The sequence below is a fragment of the Halyomorpha halys genome, unplaced genomic scaffold (assembly GCF_000696795.3).
Source record: "Halyomorpha halys isolate HHAL.00 unplaced genomic scaffold, Hhal_1.1 Scaffold4.1, whole genome shotgun sequence".
Lineage (NCBI taxonomy): Eukaryota > Metazoa > Arthropoda > Insecta > Hemiptera > Pentatomidae > Halyomorpha > Halyomorpha halys.
In genome coordinates, this window is record NW_027116287.1 from 1,417,929 (window position 1) to 1,433,053 (window position 15,125).

The following is a 15,125-nucleotide window of genomic DNA, read 5'->3' on the forward strand; positions in this document are numbered from 1 at the left end:
ATAAGGCCCACCTTTTTGGCTACACGTTTTTGTCAACTTACCCTCTCTATTATACTCCTTTCTCCAAGGTAATAACTCGTCTTTTTAGCTTACCATCCCATAATATTAAAAAATAATACGGGGGTTACGTAACTCTACTCTCCTTCAAATCAAAAGTGAAACCAAAAAGGCCACGCCCATGGAGGCGGTTAATGGTTACGTTAAAGTTGGCATGTTTTTTCTGGATGTATCATAAGGGCCGCGTTTTCGACTGTGAGAGCTTACCCACTCCATTATACTCTTCCCTCCCAGAAAGTGACCTTATAAGTTATTAAGCATTAAGCTAACTAAGTTTAGGTTGTAAACTTGATTCTTTGGGTATGAAGTTGTTATGACAACCATTACAGACACCTACGAATGTATTTTAATGTTAAAGGTATGTTTTATGTTTATGTTACCTGTATTTTGTAACTCTTAATTTTTATTTAACTCTAGTACGCAACCAATTTTGTATTTTATCAATTAAAATGCCTTTTTCATCCATATGCTCATTTAAAAACGTACCCAACAAATTTAAAATAACTCCCTTCAATCCATGTGATCTATCAATTTAAGGTCACGAAAAAAATATTTTTTAAGAGAATTTTATGTTGATGTTTACATAGATATCATTCTAACATTTAACTAAATATTAAATTTTATACAGATGTTACGTACGTCATTTATTAGAACAAATGACAAGAACTCAAGCCATATGATTTTGAACAAGTTTTTAAATCATGACAGATCAATAATAATCTTAAAGTAGTTTTTTGTTAGCATCTTGAGATGAGTTGTGATAGGTAAACTATTCCGTTTTATTTATCCAAATTTTTTTAATATATTTAAATGTACAATTTTTATGGATCAAAAACTGTAAAAACAATTAATAATATTGGCGCAGTAGTATCCATCGTTTAATGAGTTTATACATATGCCAATTAATAGAAATATGTTCAAGCCTAAATTATTTTGGACATATATAATTTTTATTTTAAATTGTTCTTTAATTATTCAAATTGAATATTATTGAATGATTTTGTAAGGTAATTATAATTACAGTACTTACTTAAAATATCAACAATTTATGAACATCAGTTAATTGGTATTGATTTAAATGATAAACATTATAATGATAATTCTGTTCAGGTATTAAATACATTTAATTTAAACAGATTTTAACTTTAAGCAATTAAAATATGTTTGTTTCACAGGGATTTCTGTAAAAAAACTGATGTTCAACCTCACAAACACAAGTAAGTATCATTCTTAAAATAAATAGTTCCAATAAATCCCACCAAATCACATTTACCCTTCGACGTAAACCCATGACCTCTTCCCCTACAATATCCTTTAATAATACCCCACTTATTCCTGTCGAACAGATCCGTTACTTAGGACTACATCTCGACAAACGACTGACATGGAATCCTCACACAAGACTAAAAAGACAAGAAACTGCTCGTAGATTCCGACTATTGCAACATTTACTAGACAAACGGTCTAAATTGCCAATCCATTACAAAAGACTGATCTACATGACTATTATAAGGCCTATCTGGACATACGGAGTTGAGCTTTGGGGCTCCACTAAACCATCAAATTCCTCCAGAATCCAATCCTTACAGTCCAAAATCCTTCGTAAAATCCTTAATGCTCCTTACTTTGTCACAAATCAAGTCATCCATCAGGACCTCAATATTCCATATGTTGCCGATTTGGCCAGAACCAGATACCGTTCCTTCCATAATAAACTTCTCAACCACCCAAATCCACTTGTTTCTAACCTGGCTTCTCCTTCATTACCTAATAATCCTCCTAGGCGTCTGAAAAGAAGATGGCCTCGAGATCTTCTTCTCTAGAAATGTTATTGGAGTTCTATCAGTGGGTAGATTCTCCACATGTTTTTATCATGTCACTATGTCACCTACAGCAAATTTACTTGTTGTATATATGTGTGTACAGTTGTAAATATCAATCAATAAATTATTAAAAATAAATAAATAAATATTATAAATAAACCAATCGTGGGCTAAGAAGAAATTTCACGCCGTTTTTCAATTTCAGGCGCTTTTTAAATATTTCTCGATCTTATGTCTTACGTCTCCTCTTCCAGTTTTAAGGAAATATTTCAAAAGTGATAAAGGAGCATTGCTCCCTGAAGGTCTTAGTTAGGCGGATCCGGTCGGGAAGTATTGCCTTATGATTTATACTATTGTTACTTAATTATTAATTTTAAGTTTTCAATTGATAGCTCAAAAGGGTTTTGTATTCTTTTTTTATTTACTTTTATTACTTCTTTCATCCATCTCATTGTTTTAATAAAATAAAAAATAATGCACAATTAACATTGCTAAAACATGAGCCATAGTAGAGCTATTTAAGTTCAATAGTTTGCCCAAAATTGCTTTTTAAATTGCAATATTTCATAAAAAATGCAATAAAATATGAGCTGTTAGTGAATTTATTTTGAGAAATCTATATCTCAAAAACTATTCGACGTGTAGATGTCTATTAGCACTCAAATTAAAGCTAGTTTAATATACTATAAAGTAATTCTTGACGTCTATCTTCTAAGTGTAGTAGTTTTTATGATATTTGACAAACCAAATTCACAAAATGTTGATTTTTTTAGTTGCTCGGAAAACAATTTTGATGAATGAAAAATTATATCTCTGTATTCATAAGACATAAAGATGTCTGCTAGCACTCAAATTAAAGCTAGTTATATGCACAAGTGGTTTATGATGTTTATTATCGCAGGAGTAGTAGTTTTTATGGATATTTTAAAAAATAAATTCACAAAATGTTGATTTCTAGTAATTCGGGTGAAATGTTTAAAAAATACCATAAAATCCACTACTCTTATGAAGATAAACGTCATAAACTACTTTATAGCACCACTATTTTTTCTTTTTTTGACTGCAACCTTGACCATCTTCTTATATATCAATTTTTACGGTCAATTATATATACATATATACTTTATAGTACATTACAAGGCCACGAGTTTGGACAATAAATTTTTGTTGATATAAAATTTTGTACTTTAATGTTTTTTTGGTGGAAAAAACGAATTTTAACATTGTTCCTGCCAATAAAACAACAGTACAACGATAGATAACAAAGCTGTTTACATATGAATGCAATAGGAAGAGATCTGATAGTATCTGCTTTTACGATTCAAACTCCCTTTTTCTTTTTTTCTCCTTTAACACAAAAACAGGACTTGTTTTTTAATGTAAAAACAGGACTTAGTTCTGATATAAAAACAGGACTTATTTAAAAAATTGGTCATGAATCGTTAAAAGTATATTTAATGTGTTAATTAATTATAATTAATGATAATATTACATTCACTTTAATTTTAATTTAATTCTTAATTTAATTATATTATTATTAATTGGTATTTGTTTTTTTGCACAGCCCAAAAGTGGGGGATTGTCCCAGTGCTGAGGAGCCCCTTCGCAAGTAAGATTTAATTTCAGTTTGTTTAATAATTTGTAACTTGACATGAAAAGCTGCTAATTATTATTTAGTGGTTGAACACTTTATGAATTTGAGGATTCGTATTTTTGCGTATGGGAATTGTATCTTTATCATACCGTGCCAGTTAGCAACAATCTTTGTTTATAAGTATTTTTTTTCTTAACTCAATAAATAAATATATATGGGCTGTTATTTATTACTCAGTGGCTGAATATATTTAAAATTATAAAATAAATAATTTAATTTCTATCCATTTCATCATACACATTTTATTTTTCTTCCAAGTCCGACGTTTCGGCCAATCCGGCCATCCTCAGGGACAATCTACTACAAAACAGCTTTTATTACATGTATGATCCTCAAACATTTCAAAATATTTAACATTATTATTTATAATTTATCTTACCTTAATACAATTCTGGAACTAAATGATTTAAAAACTCAACTTCATGCAGGCTATTCTACCCAGGTCAAAACAACAATTTCTATGAAACATTAAAACATTAGGTAAAATATATTTTTTTGTTAATAAGTATATCCCAAAATATGTCTAATTACCTAATTAGTCTATATTCACATTAAAACCAAAATTAAAATTCATTTATCACAGTCACTATTTGTTAAAACCTTATCACAACAATGCTTGTAACCTTCCTCCGCTCAGTTTAAGCATTAAAATTATTTATTATAACAACATTTTTGTTATTTTTCCTCTTTATTTCATTAGTAAAATTCCTATCAAGGCTAATTTTAACTATCCACATTCAATTTTTCATAAATTAATTTTACCTAATATTTCTGTATAGTTTTGGTTCTTATCTTGCCTTACCATGAACATATCCAAAAATCTTAATTTACCTTCCTTTTCCAATTCCATTGTGAACTTTAATTTTTCATGGTGACCATATTTAGTTCTTCCAACAATATATTTACATCAGTTTTCTTTAATATACAAAAAATATCATCCATGTACTTTAGCATAATTTTGACTTGAATAACTGATGTTGAAAGTACATCTTATTTTAAAGTACAAAATACATTTTATTTCTTCTTGATTCTAAACTTGATGATCTAGAAATTCATATACGGTCAATCATCTTTATTTATATATAATTATACAAAAAACTATTAGTGTTCATTCTCCCTTGGATGATTCAAAATTTACTCATCCACAGTTAAGGGTAAGTTTTTTTTTTTAAGACCATAATTCAGATTCTCATATCCTTGATGAGGAATATTTAACTAACACACCCTTTGTGCTGTAAATATGGTTATTAATTATAATAATGACTATTTATTAATAATATATTTTGAATTGAACATTCAACACAAAATGAAAAAATTAAGAGTTCATATTGTATAGGTAATGAAATTCTCACAAACGTCTCAAGTGTTTTTCGGAAAACAGCAATTAAATGCAGTGTTTATTATAACGGAGCTTATTCATCCCTATTCCGTCAGTTTGCCGGTGTACCTCAGGGTAGTATCATTGGTCCTATCCTTTATACAGTTTTCACAGCTGACAACCCAACACATCCTAACACTATCCACACCACGTATGCCGATGATATATGTCTATTGTCAGTGAATAATGATTCTTACATTGTATCCCTTACCCTCCAATCCCACATCACCACCCTTGAAGAATGGTGCCAAAATAGGAGGATTAAAATTAATTCAAATAAATCCCACCAAATTACATTTACCCTTCTTCGTAAACCAATAACCTCTTGCCCAACAGTATCCTTTAATAATACCCCACTTATTCCTGTCGAACAGATCCGTTACTTAGGACTACATCTCGACAAACGACTGACATGGAATCCTCATACAAAGACAGGAAACTTCTCGTCGATTTCGACTACTACAACATTTACTAGACAAACGGTCTAAATTGCCAATCCATTACATAAGACTGATCTACCTGACTATTATAAGGCCTATCTGGACAAAGGGAGTTCAGCTTTGGGGCTCCACTAAACCATCAAATTCCTCCTGAATTCAATCCTTCGTAAAATCCTAAATGCTCCTTACTTTGTCACAAATCACGCCATCCATCAGGACCTCAATGTTCCATATGTTGCCGATTTGGCCAAAACCAGATACCATTCCTTCCATGTAAAACTTCCCAACCACCCAAATCCACTTGTTTCTGACCTGGCTTCTCCTTCATTACCTAACAATCCTCCTAGGCGTCTGGCATCGGGATCTTCTCCTCTAGAAATGTTATTGGAGTTCTATCTATAGGTAGATTCTCCACATGTTTTTATCATGTTACTATCTCACCTACAGCAAATTTACTTGTTGTATATATGTTATAAAGTTGTAAATAACAATAAATAAATGATTTTAAAAAATGCAGTGATTTAATCTATTTACTGATTTAGATAGCATTGAGAAATTTTCTTGATGCACAGATTTTCATTATTATTTAATAATAATGGAGGAACTGTACAGCTCAGTGAGGAAGGCGCCATGTTACTAACTCCAAGATCCGGGTTCGAATTCACCTATGGCAGATAATTATGTATTCCATTACTGTAGGCGTGATTCAACCCTATGGTTTTGGGAGCCATTCGGTGTCAACCCAGCCTTAATAATAAATATAAAATATTTTTTTCAAACCACAGAATTTGAAAAAAATAAATAAATTTTACCTTATGGGAGGGAATGGAAGTCATTTGGGCATTAAACTCACTTTATTAAATCATATAATAAAGTTAAAATATTTCATAAAGTTTTTTTTTAAACTTTCTATTTCTCCATTGCTCATATCTGTCCTTCACAAGAACACTGGATGAGAAATACTGCAAAGGCCTAATTATTTTTCAGAATGGATGGAGAACGTCATTTAAAACTTAGCTCCCAAGTCACCGATACTGGAGTGGAATTGGAGAGCTGATGTGGGAAGCTAATTGGCTGGAGGCAGTGTTCGTTAGTGGCATTGAGTGAGCATCGCTCCGCTGATCCATGTCGCTATTATTCCTTGCACTCACGGCTCCCTTCCAAGATACATTTATATATTCATGCGTTCAATAAGCAATACAGTAGAGCCTGTTGTGGCTTTATGCCCTGGCATAATTAGCAATGACAATAGTGATTCGCCGGTGCAGATGAGAATTAAGGCCTTGAGCTGCCATAAAATTAAATATTTTATTTAAAAGTTTATACTGCGATCTAATTGCTTATGCAAATGAATACGTGAAATTGCATTAAATAAATATTCACATGAATGCTGCCATCTTTCGAATAGAATTAAAAATGTATTAATGATTGTATAATTTTGTCAGTGTTCTTGGTCGTCAACCATTCTGCATTTATAAATAAAGTTAATAAACGTGATAGCCTTTTATTTTTTCTTCATGGCTTAAGTCCTCTGACTACTGAAGTGGGCCTATACAGCCGGCCAACCAGATGGGATTCGAACTCACAGCCTTCTAAAATAAACGCTCTGGGACCTCAACCTGGCCCGCTCAGTTATCAGATCGTCATTGCTTAAGTTTGATAGCTTTTAGTATTTTACTGACTGTTGAACCTTGAACAATATAAACGAGAATAAAATATTTAGGTCAATCATCTGTGATTGAGTTTCTCTACCATTCCAAACTCTACCATAAAATTTAATTAAAGTTAACCACAGATTTACACGCTGAAATATTTTCACATTTCAATTAATTCAATTCACAATTTTTTAATTAATTAAAAATTCATCTTTCGATTCTGAATTAAGGCTATAATGACCCATGAATGGTTGATGCCAAAAAATTATTAAGAAAAATAAAATGCGACTGCCGATCGATGTTAGATATACTTTATGAATATGAAGAGAAAATACACAGAGATCCTATGAAATGCTATGTATATGTGCTATCTGCAGGGTATTTTGTAAATTAAAGAGGCAACCGTATAGTTGCAGAATGTGACCGCATTAAGAAGAATGGTTAGGACTCAGTACTATGAGTCCTTCTCCGCAACCATCACCAGAGTGATTCCTCCTCGCTCATCGGAGTAAAGTAGGGCGGTTTGATAATAAATTTAAAAAAATGAGTCAATTATAAGTATAATAATTCATAAGGTAACTAATATATAATAAAATAAAAATAAAATAAAGGCCATTAATAAGAAAGAACAATCAATATTTATTTGCATATTGCCTAATAATTAGAAACATCAAATATGAAAAAAAGGGCTAGAAATAAATAGGATATACAGTTAAAATAAGACAAAAATAGAGCTTAATAAATTTTATTAAGATTATATAAGTATAGCATATAATTCCTATAGTATTAGACAGCAGCTCAACTTTAAAGAAAATCATCTTTTTTTTCCACAGGTCAGTGGATTTTTGTGAAAAAGCCGAAAAACATGCTAAACCTACGAAACCTAAGGAACCTTGTAAATTAGAACCGTAAGTTCGAAAATATGTTAAATTGGAAATTGTAGAATAAAAACTAATTGTAAGATAACTTGATTAATACTGTACATAATATGTACAACTGCTAACTACAGCCTAATATAGTGGAGTGGGGATTGACAACTCTGTCCACGATTCCTCCTAGCTCATCGGAATAAGATACGGTCTAATAATAAATTGAAAAAAATAAATAAATAAGCCAATTGAAATTTAGAGAAAAAAAGACAATCTTTGGATGAATATCATAGACATGGAATAATGTATTAAATGTAAACAAAGTAAAAAAAAAACTAAAATAAACCATCATAAGGTAACTAACATCTAATAAAATTAAATTAAAAAAGAAAAGAACAAACAAAAATGAAATGAAGGCTACTAATGAGAAAGAGCAATTAATGCTTATTTAGATATTTTCTGAATATCAGAAATATCAAATGTGAAAATAAAAAAATTAGAAATGAATAAAAATATACCGTTTAAATAAAAAAAATTACTAAGATTCTACAAGCATTAAAATTATTCTTGTAGTATTTGACATCAGCTCAACTTTAAGGAAATGTATTTTTCTTTTTTTCACAGGCCAGAAGATTTATGTAAAAAAGTGGAACCTAAAAAACACGCTGTAAAACCTAAGAAACCTAAGGAACCATGTCAAGTACAACAGTAAGCTCAATAATATGTTAATATAAATATTAAAAATAAGCAAATTATAAGATAAAAACTAATAATAATTGATTTGAGGATAACTTTATGTATTAATATGAAGTAGAAAATACAGTGACTCTGATGTACTATGTACAACTGCTAACTATAGGTTACTAGTGCGTTGTGCTATTTTTACAACTACTTTTTGAATGTTATGAACATATTTACAACTACTCTTTAGAATAATCACTCTGAAATCTAACTTAAGGGTATATTTATGTACCACTTGACGATGTTGGTTGTTAGGACTAGGTTTGTAACATGGCAGCCATATAAGATATATACTTTTTTTTTGTTATGTCTTTACTGAAATTTACAACTGTATATTATATTATACATTCAGTAAATTTGATCTTAGTTATAATGGAGTGATACAGGCGTGTAGAGCAACTACCCGTTGGTAACACTCTAATGACGTTTTTACATTAACAGATCTCATGGCCATCTTCTTTTCAGGCGTCTCGGAGAATTGTCAGGAATGGTAGGGGAAGCAAAGTTAGAAACTAGTGGATTTGGATGGTTAGGGAGTTTATAATGGAAGGAATGATATCTGGTTCGGGCTAGATCGCTTAAATAGCGAACATTATCGTCTTCATGTATCATTGTATTTGTGACGAATTAAGGAGCATTGAGGATTTTACGAAGGATTTTGGATTGTAAGGATTGGATACGAGATGAATTCGAAGGTTTAGTGGAGTCCCAAAGTTGAACTCCGTACGTCAAGATTGGCCTTATTACTCATAAGGCATGTAGGTCAGCCTTCTGTAATGAGTTGGAAGTTTAGACCGTTTGTCTAGTTAGTGCTGTAATAGTCAAAATCAACGTACAGTTTCCCAATGTTCTGTAATAAATGTAAATTAACAAAAAGAAAATAAATAGAATAAATCATCTACCATATCATAAATCATAATCTAACTAATATATAATACAATTAAATTAAAAATAAAAAATGAAATGAAGATAATTAATAAGAAAGAGCAATTAATATTTATTTTCATATTAACTAAAAATTAGAAACATCAAAAAAATAAAAAAGGCTAGAAATGAATAGAATATACTATTAAAATAAAAAAAAAGAGTTTAATAAATTTTATAAATATTGAATATAATTCCTGAAGTAATATACATCAGCTCATCTATAAAGAAATGTATTTTATTTATTTTTTCTTTCCTCACAGGCCAGAGGATTTCTGTAAACAAACGAAAAAACCTGATCAACCCAAAACGAAATCTGAACCTAATGAACTCTGCCAAGTAAAAAGGTAAGTTTAACTGAATGTTAATGTGTTATCATAAATATTAAAAATAACAAAATTGTTAGATATAAACAAAGTTTTAAATACTTTATGCCTATAATTGAGAAAATTCTCATTGATACAGTGGTTAAATAACTTTTGTTTATATCGTTATGTTTTGACCTAGACAATTATAATGAGGATTTATATATTTAATTGAAATTTAATGTAACTTTTTAAAATATATTTTTGTCACTCAAATACTTCGAAAACGCTCGTGCCTCGTGGTCAGAAATCAAAAATAAAAATCATATGAATTTTTGTCGAATCTTTGTCCACAATGAACTTTTAAATTACTAGACCAATTTACGTGCGTTTTTTTTTTTTTTTTTCAAAATATTCCCTTCCATTATTAGAAGGTTTAAATATGATGAAATCCTCGGATTCTCCAGTAGAAAAAAAGTTTTTGAACAAAATTAAGCATAAGGCTCGGGATAGAGTTGGTCAGAAATTTTTTTTTTCCAAAAAGCAAATCATATTCGTTTTTAGGTTCGTCTCAAAGTACCAAATACCATTTTTCATAGGAATTAAAAAGTAGAATTTTTTTTTCCTCCGCCGACTGTTTTTCATATAATCGTTCATAATTCCTCTTCGTTTTGTCCGATCCCTACGTTAATATAATCGTTGGAAAGCTGACTGTCTGATCTTTCAGCGGACATTGATTGAATTAGTTTATAGGTTATATTTGATACCATCATAAGGGTGAAATAGGGTTTTAATGAGGAAACAAAAAACTTGCACGTTTAAAGGTATTGAGTAGGGCTCTGGCCGGTGATAGTATCACATCGGCTCCACGTTAGTGCCTTAACTTAACTGGTTTACTACGCATGAGCGTAGCGAAAATTGGCATGCTTGTGCATTAAAAGGAAGACTAAACATCTCTAAAATTCTACGAAGATTGGACTAGCCATTGCAGAGATTATTAAATGTGAAGGTTAAGACCTGTTTGCTGTTATCTTTGATTACAAAGTTATCTCTGATTGTTGTTATTTTGAAAATTTTGAGACAGTAATTTCTATATGTAGTCTGTACATTGAAATGTCATACATAATCCAATTGACTGAAATAATTACCAAAATCGAACCAGTAAGAATATTTTGCCACATAAAATTTGGAAATGGAAAATAGAATATTTTGCCGACTTTTATAGGTGAGTCGGTTTGAATCTTTTTAATATTGTACTAATATACTTATGTAGTACCAAAACAGGGAGCAGATCCCTAAATGGGTTTTTGAAATACTAAAAACGACAACATCACATATATTGGTTTATTTATGATACTAAATAATTATAATAAAGTATACGTAAATGTTTAATTTTAACTGAATACAATAATTTATTGCTATGTATACAATATACAAACCATTAATTGTGTAAATTATAGATCCTCGAATATAGTAATAGTGAAGCATCGCCGAATCAGCTAGTCTATGTGGTCGAGTCTTTGTCCACATTAAACATTCTTAGTAGTGGACCGATTTGCATGCATTTTTTTTTCAAAATGTTCCAAACATAATAAAATCCTGGATTCTCCAGTAGAAAAAAAGGTATGAACAAAATTATGCGTTAGGCTCCGGACGAATTTTTTTTTTTTAGAGAAAAAAAAATCATATTCGTTTTTAGAGTCGTCTCAAAGTACTAAATACCTTTTTCAGAGAAATTAAAAATTAGAAATTTTTTACCTTGATTTATTCGGGCATTTTTTTTTCCTTCGGCGACTATTTTTCATATAATCGTTCAAAACTTCTCTTTGTTCTATCCGATTCGTACGTTATCGTACGAACCGTTGTAAAGTTGAATGTTCATCCGGCGTCGACAAAATTATATTTGATGCCCTTATAAAGGCGAAATGCGGGTTTCGAATAAGGAAAAAAATCACACGTTGTTCCGGGTAACCTACGGCAACCGAAAGGTTGAATCGGAAAGGCTGTATTGGAATACTAGCGCCCATGTGGCCAAAGTCAAAACTCACCTCTCCAGAGCTCTCTGTGGAGAGAAGCATCCCCGACTAACGTGAGAAGAGAGCCATCTTGTCTTCAGGCAGAGAAGCAGTACATCATTTCTTTTGTTCACTCATCAGCAATATCTATCATGAGTGAGTAGATTTACTGGAGTAGTTCCCAGCAGCGGGGGGAGGAGAGGCATAGAGATGCGGAGGGAGGAAAGAAGAAGTAAGTCCACATGGCAATAATTAACATTCACCACCACATAGTAATCATCACCAACCACCTCATTATCTACAATTCCATAGCCCAGCATTCAAAATTTACTAACCATCTAAACATAAATGTTTTCTTTCGGCCACCCACTACGCCATTTGTAACTTAAACAATAGAATTTTATTTTTCATTTAATCATGTCTCATTTTTTCAATTATACAGTCCACTCCAACCCAACCAGCCAACCAAAAGTGAATGTGTCCGGCAATTCGGTTGAGGGCATGCTTCATACACACGTTTTATTTTATATCTCCGGTTCTATTTTTTAATTATACCCAATTTGTTTAATTATACCCAATTTGTTAATTATACCCAATTTGTGCCCTCTAGTGCAGTTTATAGAGCCCTAAATCACTTTTGTGAGGAATCCAAATCAGCCGTTAGTCCAAATGTAGTCCATGGTAGTGAATCTGGTCGACAGGGAAAGAGCAACATTATAAAAGAATACTGTCGGTAGGTTTACGACGAAGGGTGAAGGTGATTTGGTGGGATTTGCTTCTTATTTCTCTTATTTTAAAAATTCTTCCAAGGAAGTAAATTATAAATTCATCGCTTTTGTGAAACGAAAACATCTATTTTTAAATGCTTAAACTTTAAAATTTAGATAAATAATATAAAATAATATCATTTTATTTTTTATATAAATATTAAGCTTATTACATATGTTACGCCAGTGATTAGAATAGACGGTATCGATTCAAGAAACCAGCCATATGATTCTTGTTAAAGTTTACTGTGAAGTGTTTTCAAAATTTGAGAAATTATGAAAAAGAATTAGTGATCATACAGTATTTTTTTGATTATATCTCAAGATGTGTGATGGGTAAATAAGTTATTTATATCTTTCTAAAATTTTATCTTCAGAATTATAGTTGATGTGTATATTTTTGTATATTTATCAGCTTTTAAAAAGTATATAAATGAAAAGTGTATAAACGTCTCAACTTAAAATCAGTAAAATTAGTAGTTTACTCATTTGTCAGAATTTCATATTTCGTTTTTAGCTTCTTCCCAGAATATCAAATACCATTTTTGAAAGCAAATTAAAATTGGAAATTTTCACCTGGATTTATTTTTTATTTATTATTTTTTCCCTCCGGTGACTATTTTTCATATAATCCTTCATAACTCCTCCCCATTTTATCCAATTTGTATAACAAAAATATGTATTCCAATAAACGTTGGAAAGGTGAATGTTCAGCCGGCATCGTCAAAATTATATTTGATGCCCTTATAAAGGTGAAAATATGGGTTTCGAAAAGGGAAAATATGGGTTTCGAAAAGGGAAAATATAGTTTTCACGTTTTATTTTATATCTCAGGTTCTAAATTGTTTAATAATTCCCGATTTGGGCCTTCTAGTGTGGTTTATAGAGCCTTAAACCACTGCTAAGTTGGGTGTAGATTGGTTAAGCCTTTTTGAATTTATTTACTTTTTTTTTAGATTTTTAAAAGAATCAAAGGCCGATATAGGACGAAAAATTTGGACTAAAAAAATTCTCTGATTTTTTCGAAAATTCTTATTTAAGTGTTATTCTTGGTGCTAAAAACGAATATCAACTTTGTTTCACTCCTGAAAAATCTTTTACATTTTCATAGCTCGGTCGGTCTAAATATTTTTGTTATAGTACTAATTTAGAAGCAGTGTGAGGGTTGTAATTCTAAAACTATTCATATTTCATTTAGTCTATACTGACAATGTCATAGATAATAAAAATACATCAAATAATCAGAAAATCGGACCAGTATTAACGATGATACAGCGATGTTGTTATCAAATACGTTACTATAGTTATCGTCTTATCACATCATCAATAGATATAAAAGGAAATAGTCAGATTTTTGTTCACAAAAAACTTTTCAATTACTGGACTTTGTTTCACTCCTAAAAAATATTTTACCACTCTTTAATATCTCAATTAGTTTTAATTGCTTCTATATGGTACTATATTGAAGCACAGTGTGGGATGCTATTCAAAAACTATTATTATTTACTTTACTTAAACCACTGCAAAGTTTGGTGTAGATTGTTTGAGTAATGTTGAAGTTATGCTGTTTTTTTTTCTCCTTTATAGCATGTATTGGTCCAATTTATGTTAGCAAACAATAATAATTAAGTATTTCTAAATGTTTAATTTTAACTAAATATAAGAATATATAAGGAATAGTAATTTGTGTTAATTAAATCTACCTACATCCTCAAACATAGCAATAGCGAAGCATTGCCGGTTCTGTGTATTTATAGAAGGGAATGGTCGAATTTTCGTCCTGTGCCCGTCCGCTGTGCCCGTCCGCAGTGCCCTCCGCTGTGCCCGTCCTCAGTGCCCTCCGCTGTGCCTGTCAGCTGTACCCGTCCGTTGTGACCGACCGCTGTCCGCGCCTGCAGTGCCCTCCGCTGTGCCTGTCAGCTGACCCGTCCGTTGTGACCGACCGCTGTCCGCGCCCGCAGTGCCCTCCGCTGTGCCTGTCAGCTGTACCCGTCCGTTGTGACCGACCGCTGTCGCGCCCGCAGTGCCCTCCGCTGTGCCTGTCAGCTGTACCCGTCCGCTGTGCCTGTCAGCTGTACCCGTCCGTTCTGCCCGCCTCCGCTGTGCCTGTCAGCTGTACCCGTCCGTTGTGACCGACCGCTGTCGCGCCCGCAGTGCCCTCCGCTGTGCCTGTCAGCTGTACCCGTCCGCTGTGCCTGTCAGCTGTACCCGTCCGTTCTGCCCGTCCGCTGTGCCCGTCCGCAGTGCCCGTCCGCTGTGCCCGTCCGCGGTGCCCATCCGCTGTGCCCGTCCGCTGTGCCCGTCCGCGGTGCCTGTCCGCTGTACCCGTCCGCTGTGCCCGTCAGCTGTACCCGTCCGTTGTGACCGACCGCTGTCCCCGCCCGCAGTGCCCGACCGCTGTCCCCGTCCGCGGTGCCTGTCCGCTGTACCCGTCCGCTGTGCCCGTCCGCGGTGCCTGTCCGCGGTGCCTGTCCGCTGTACCCGTCCGCTGTGCCCG

The 15,125-nt window shown here is 32.6% G+C and overlaps 1 protein-coding gene across 1 annotated transcript in view; it reads left to right on the top strand.

The window, feature by feature from the left end:
- Positions 1-712: 712 nt before the first annotated feature.
- Positions 713-15,125, top strand: part of LOC106686706 (uncharacterized) — a gene marked incomplete in the record, with an annotated part of 40,910 nt that continues 26,497 nt past the window's right edge. Inside the window, 6 exon segments of the mRNA XM_067053107.1 lie at positions 713-821; positions 1,233-1,274; positions 3,445-3,489; positions 7,841-7,915; positions 8,501-8,584; positions 9,805-9,888. Of these exon segments, the coding sequence (XP_066909208.1) occupies positions 808-821; positions 1,233-1,274; positions 3,445-3,489; positions 7,841-7,915; positions 8,501-8,584; positions 9,805-9,888 (344 nt within the window).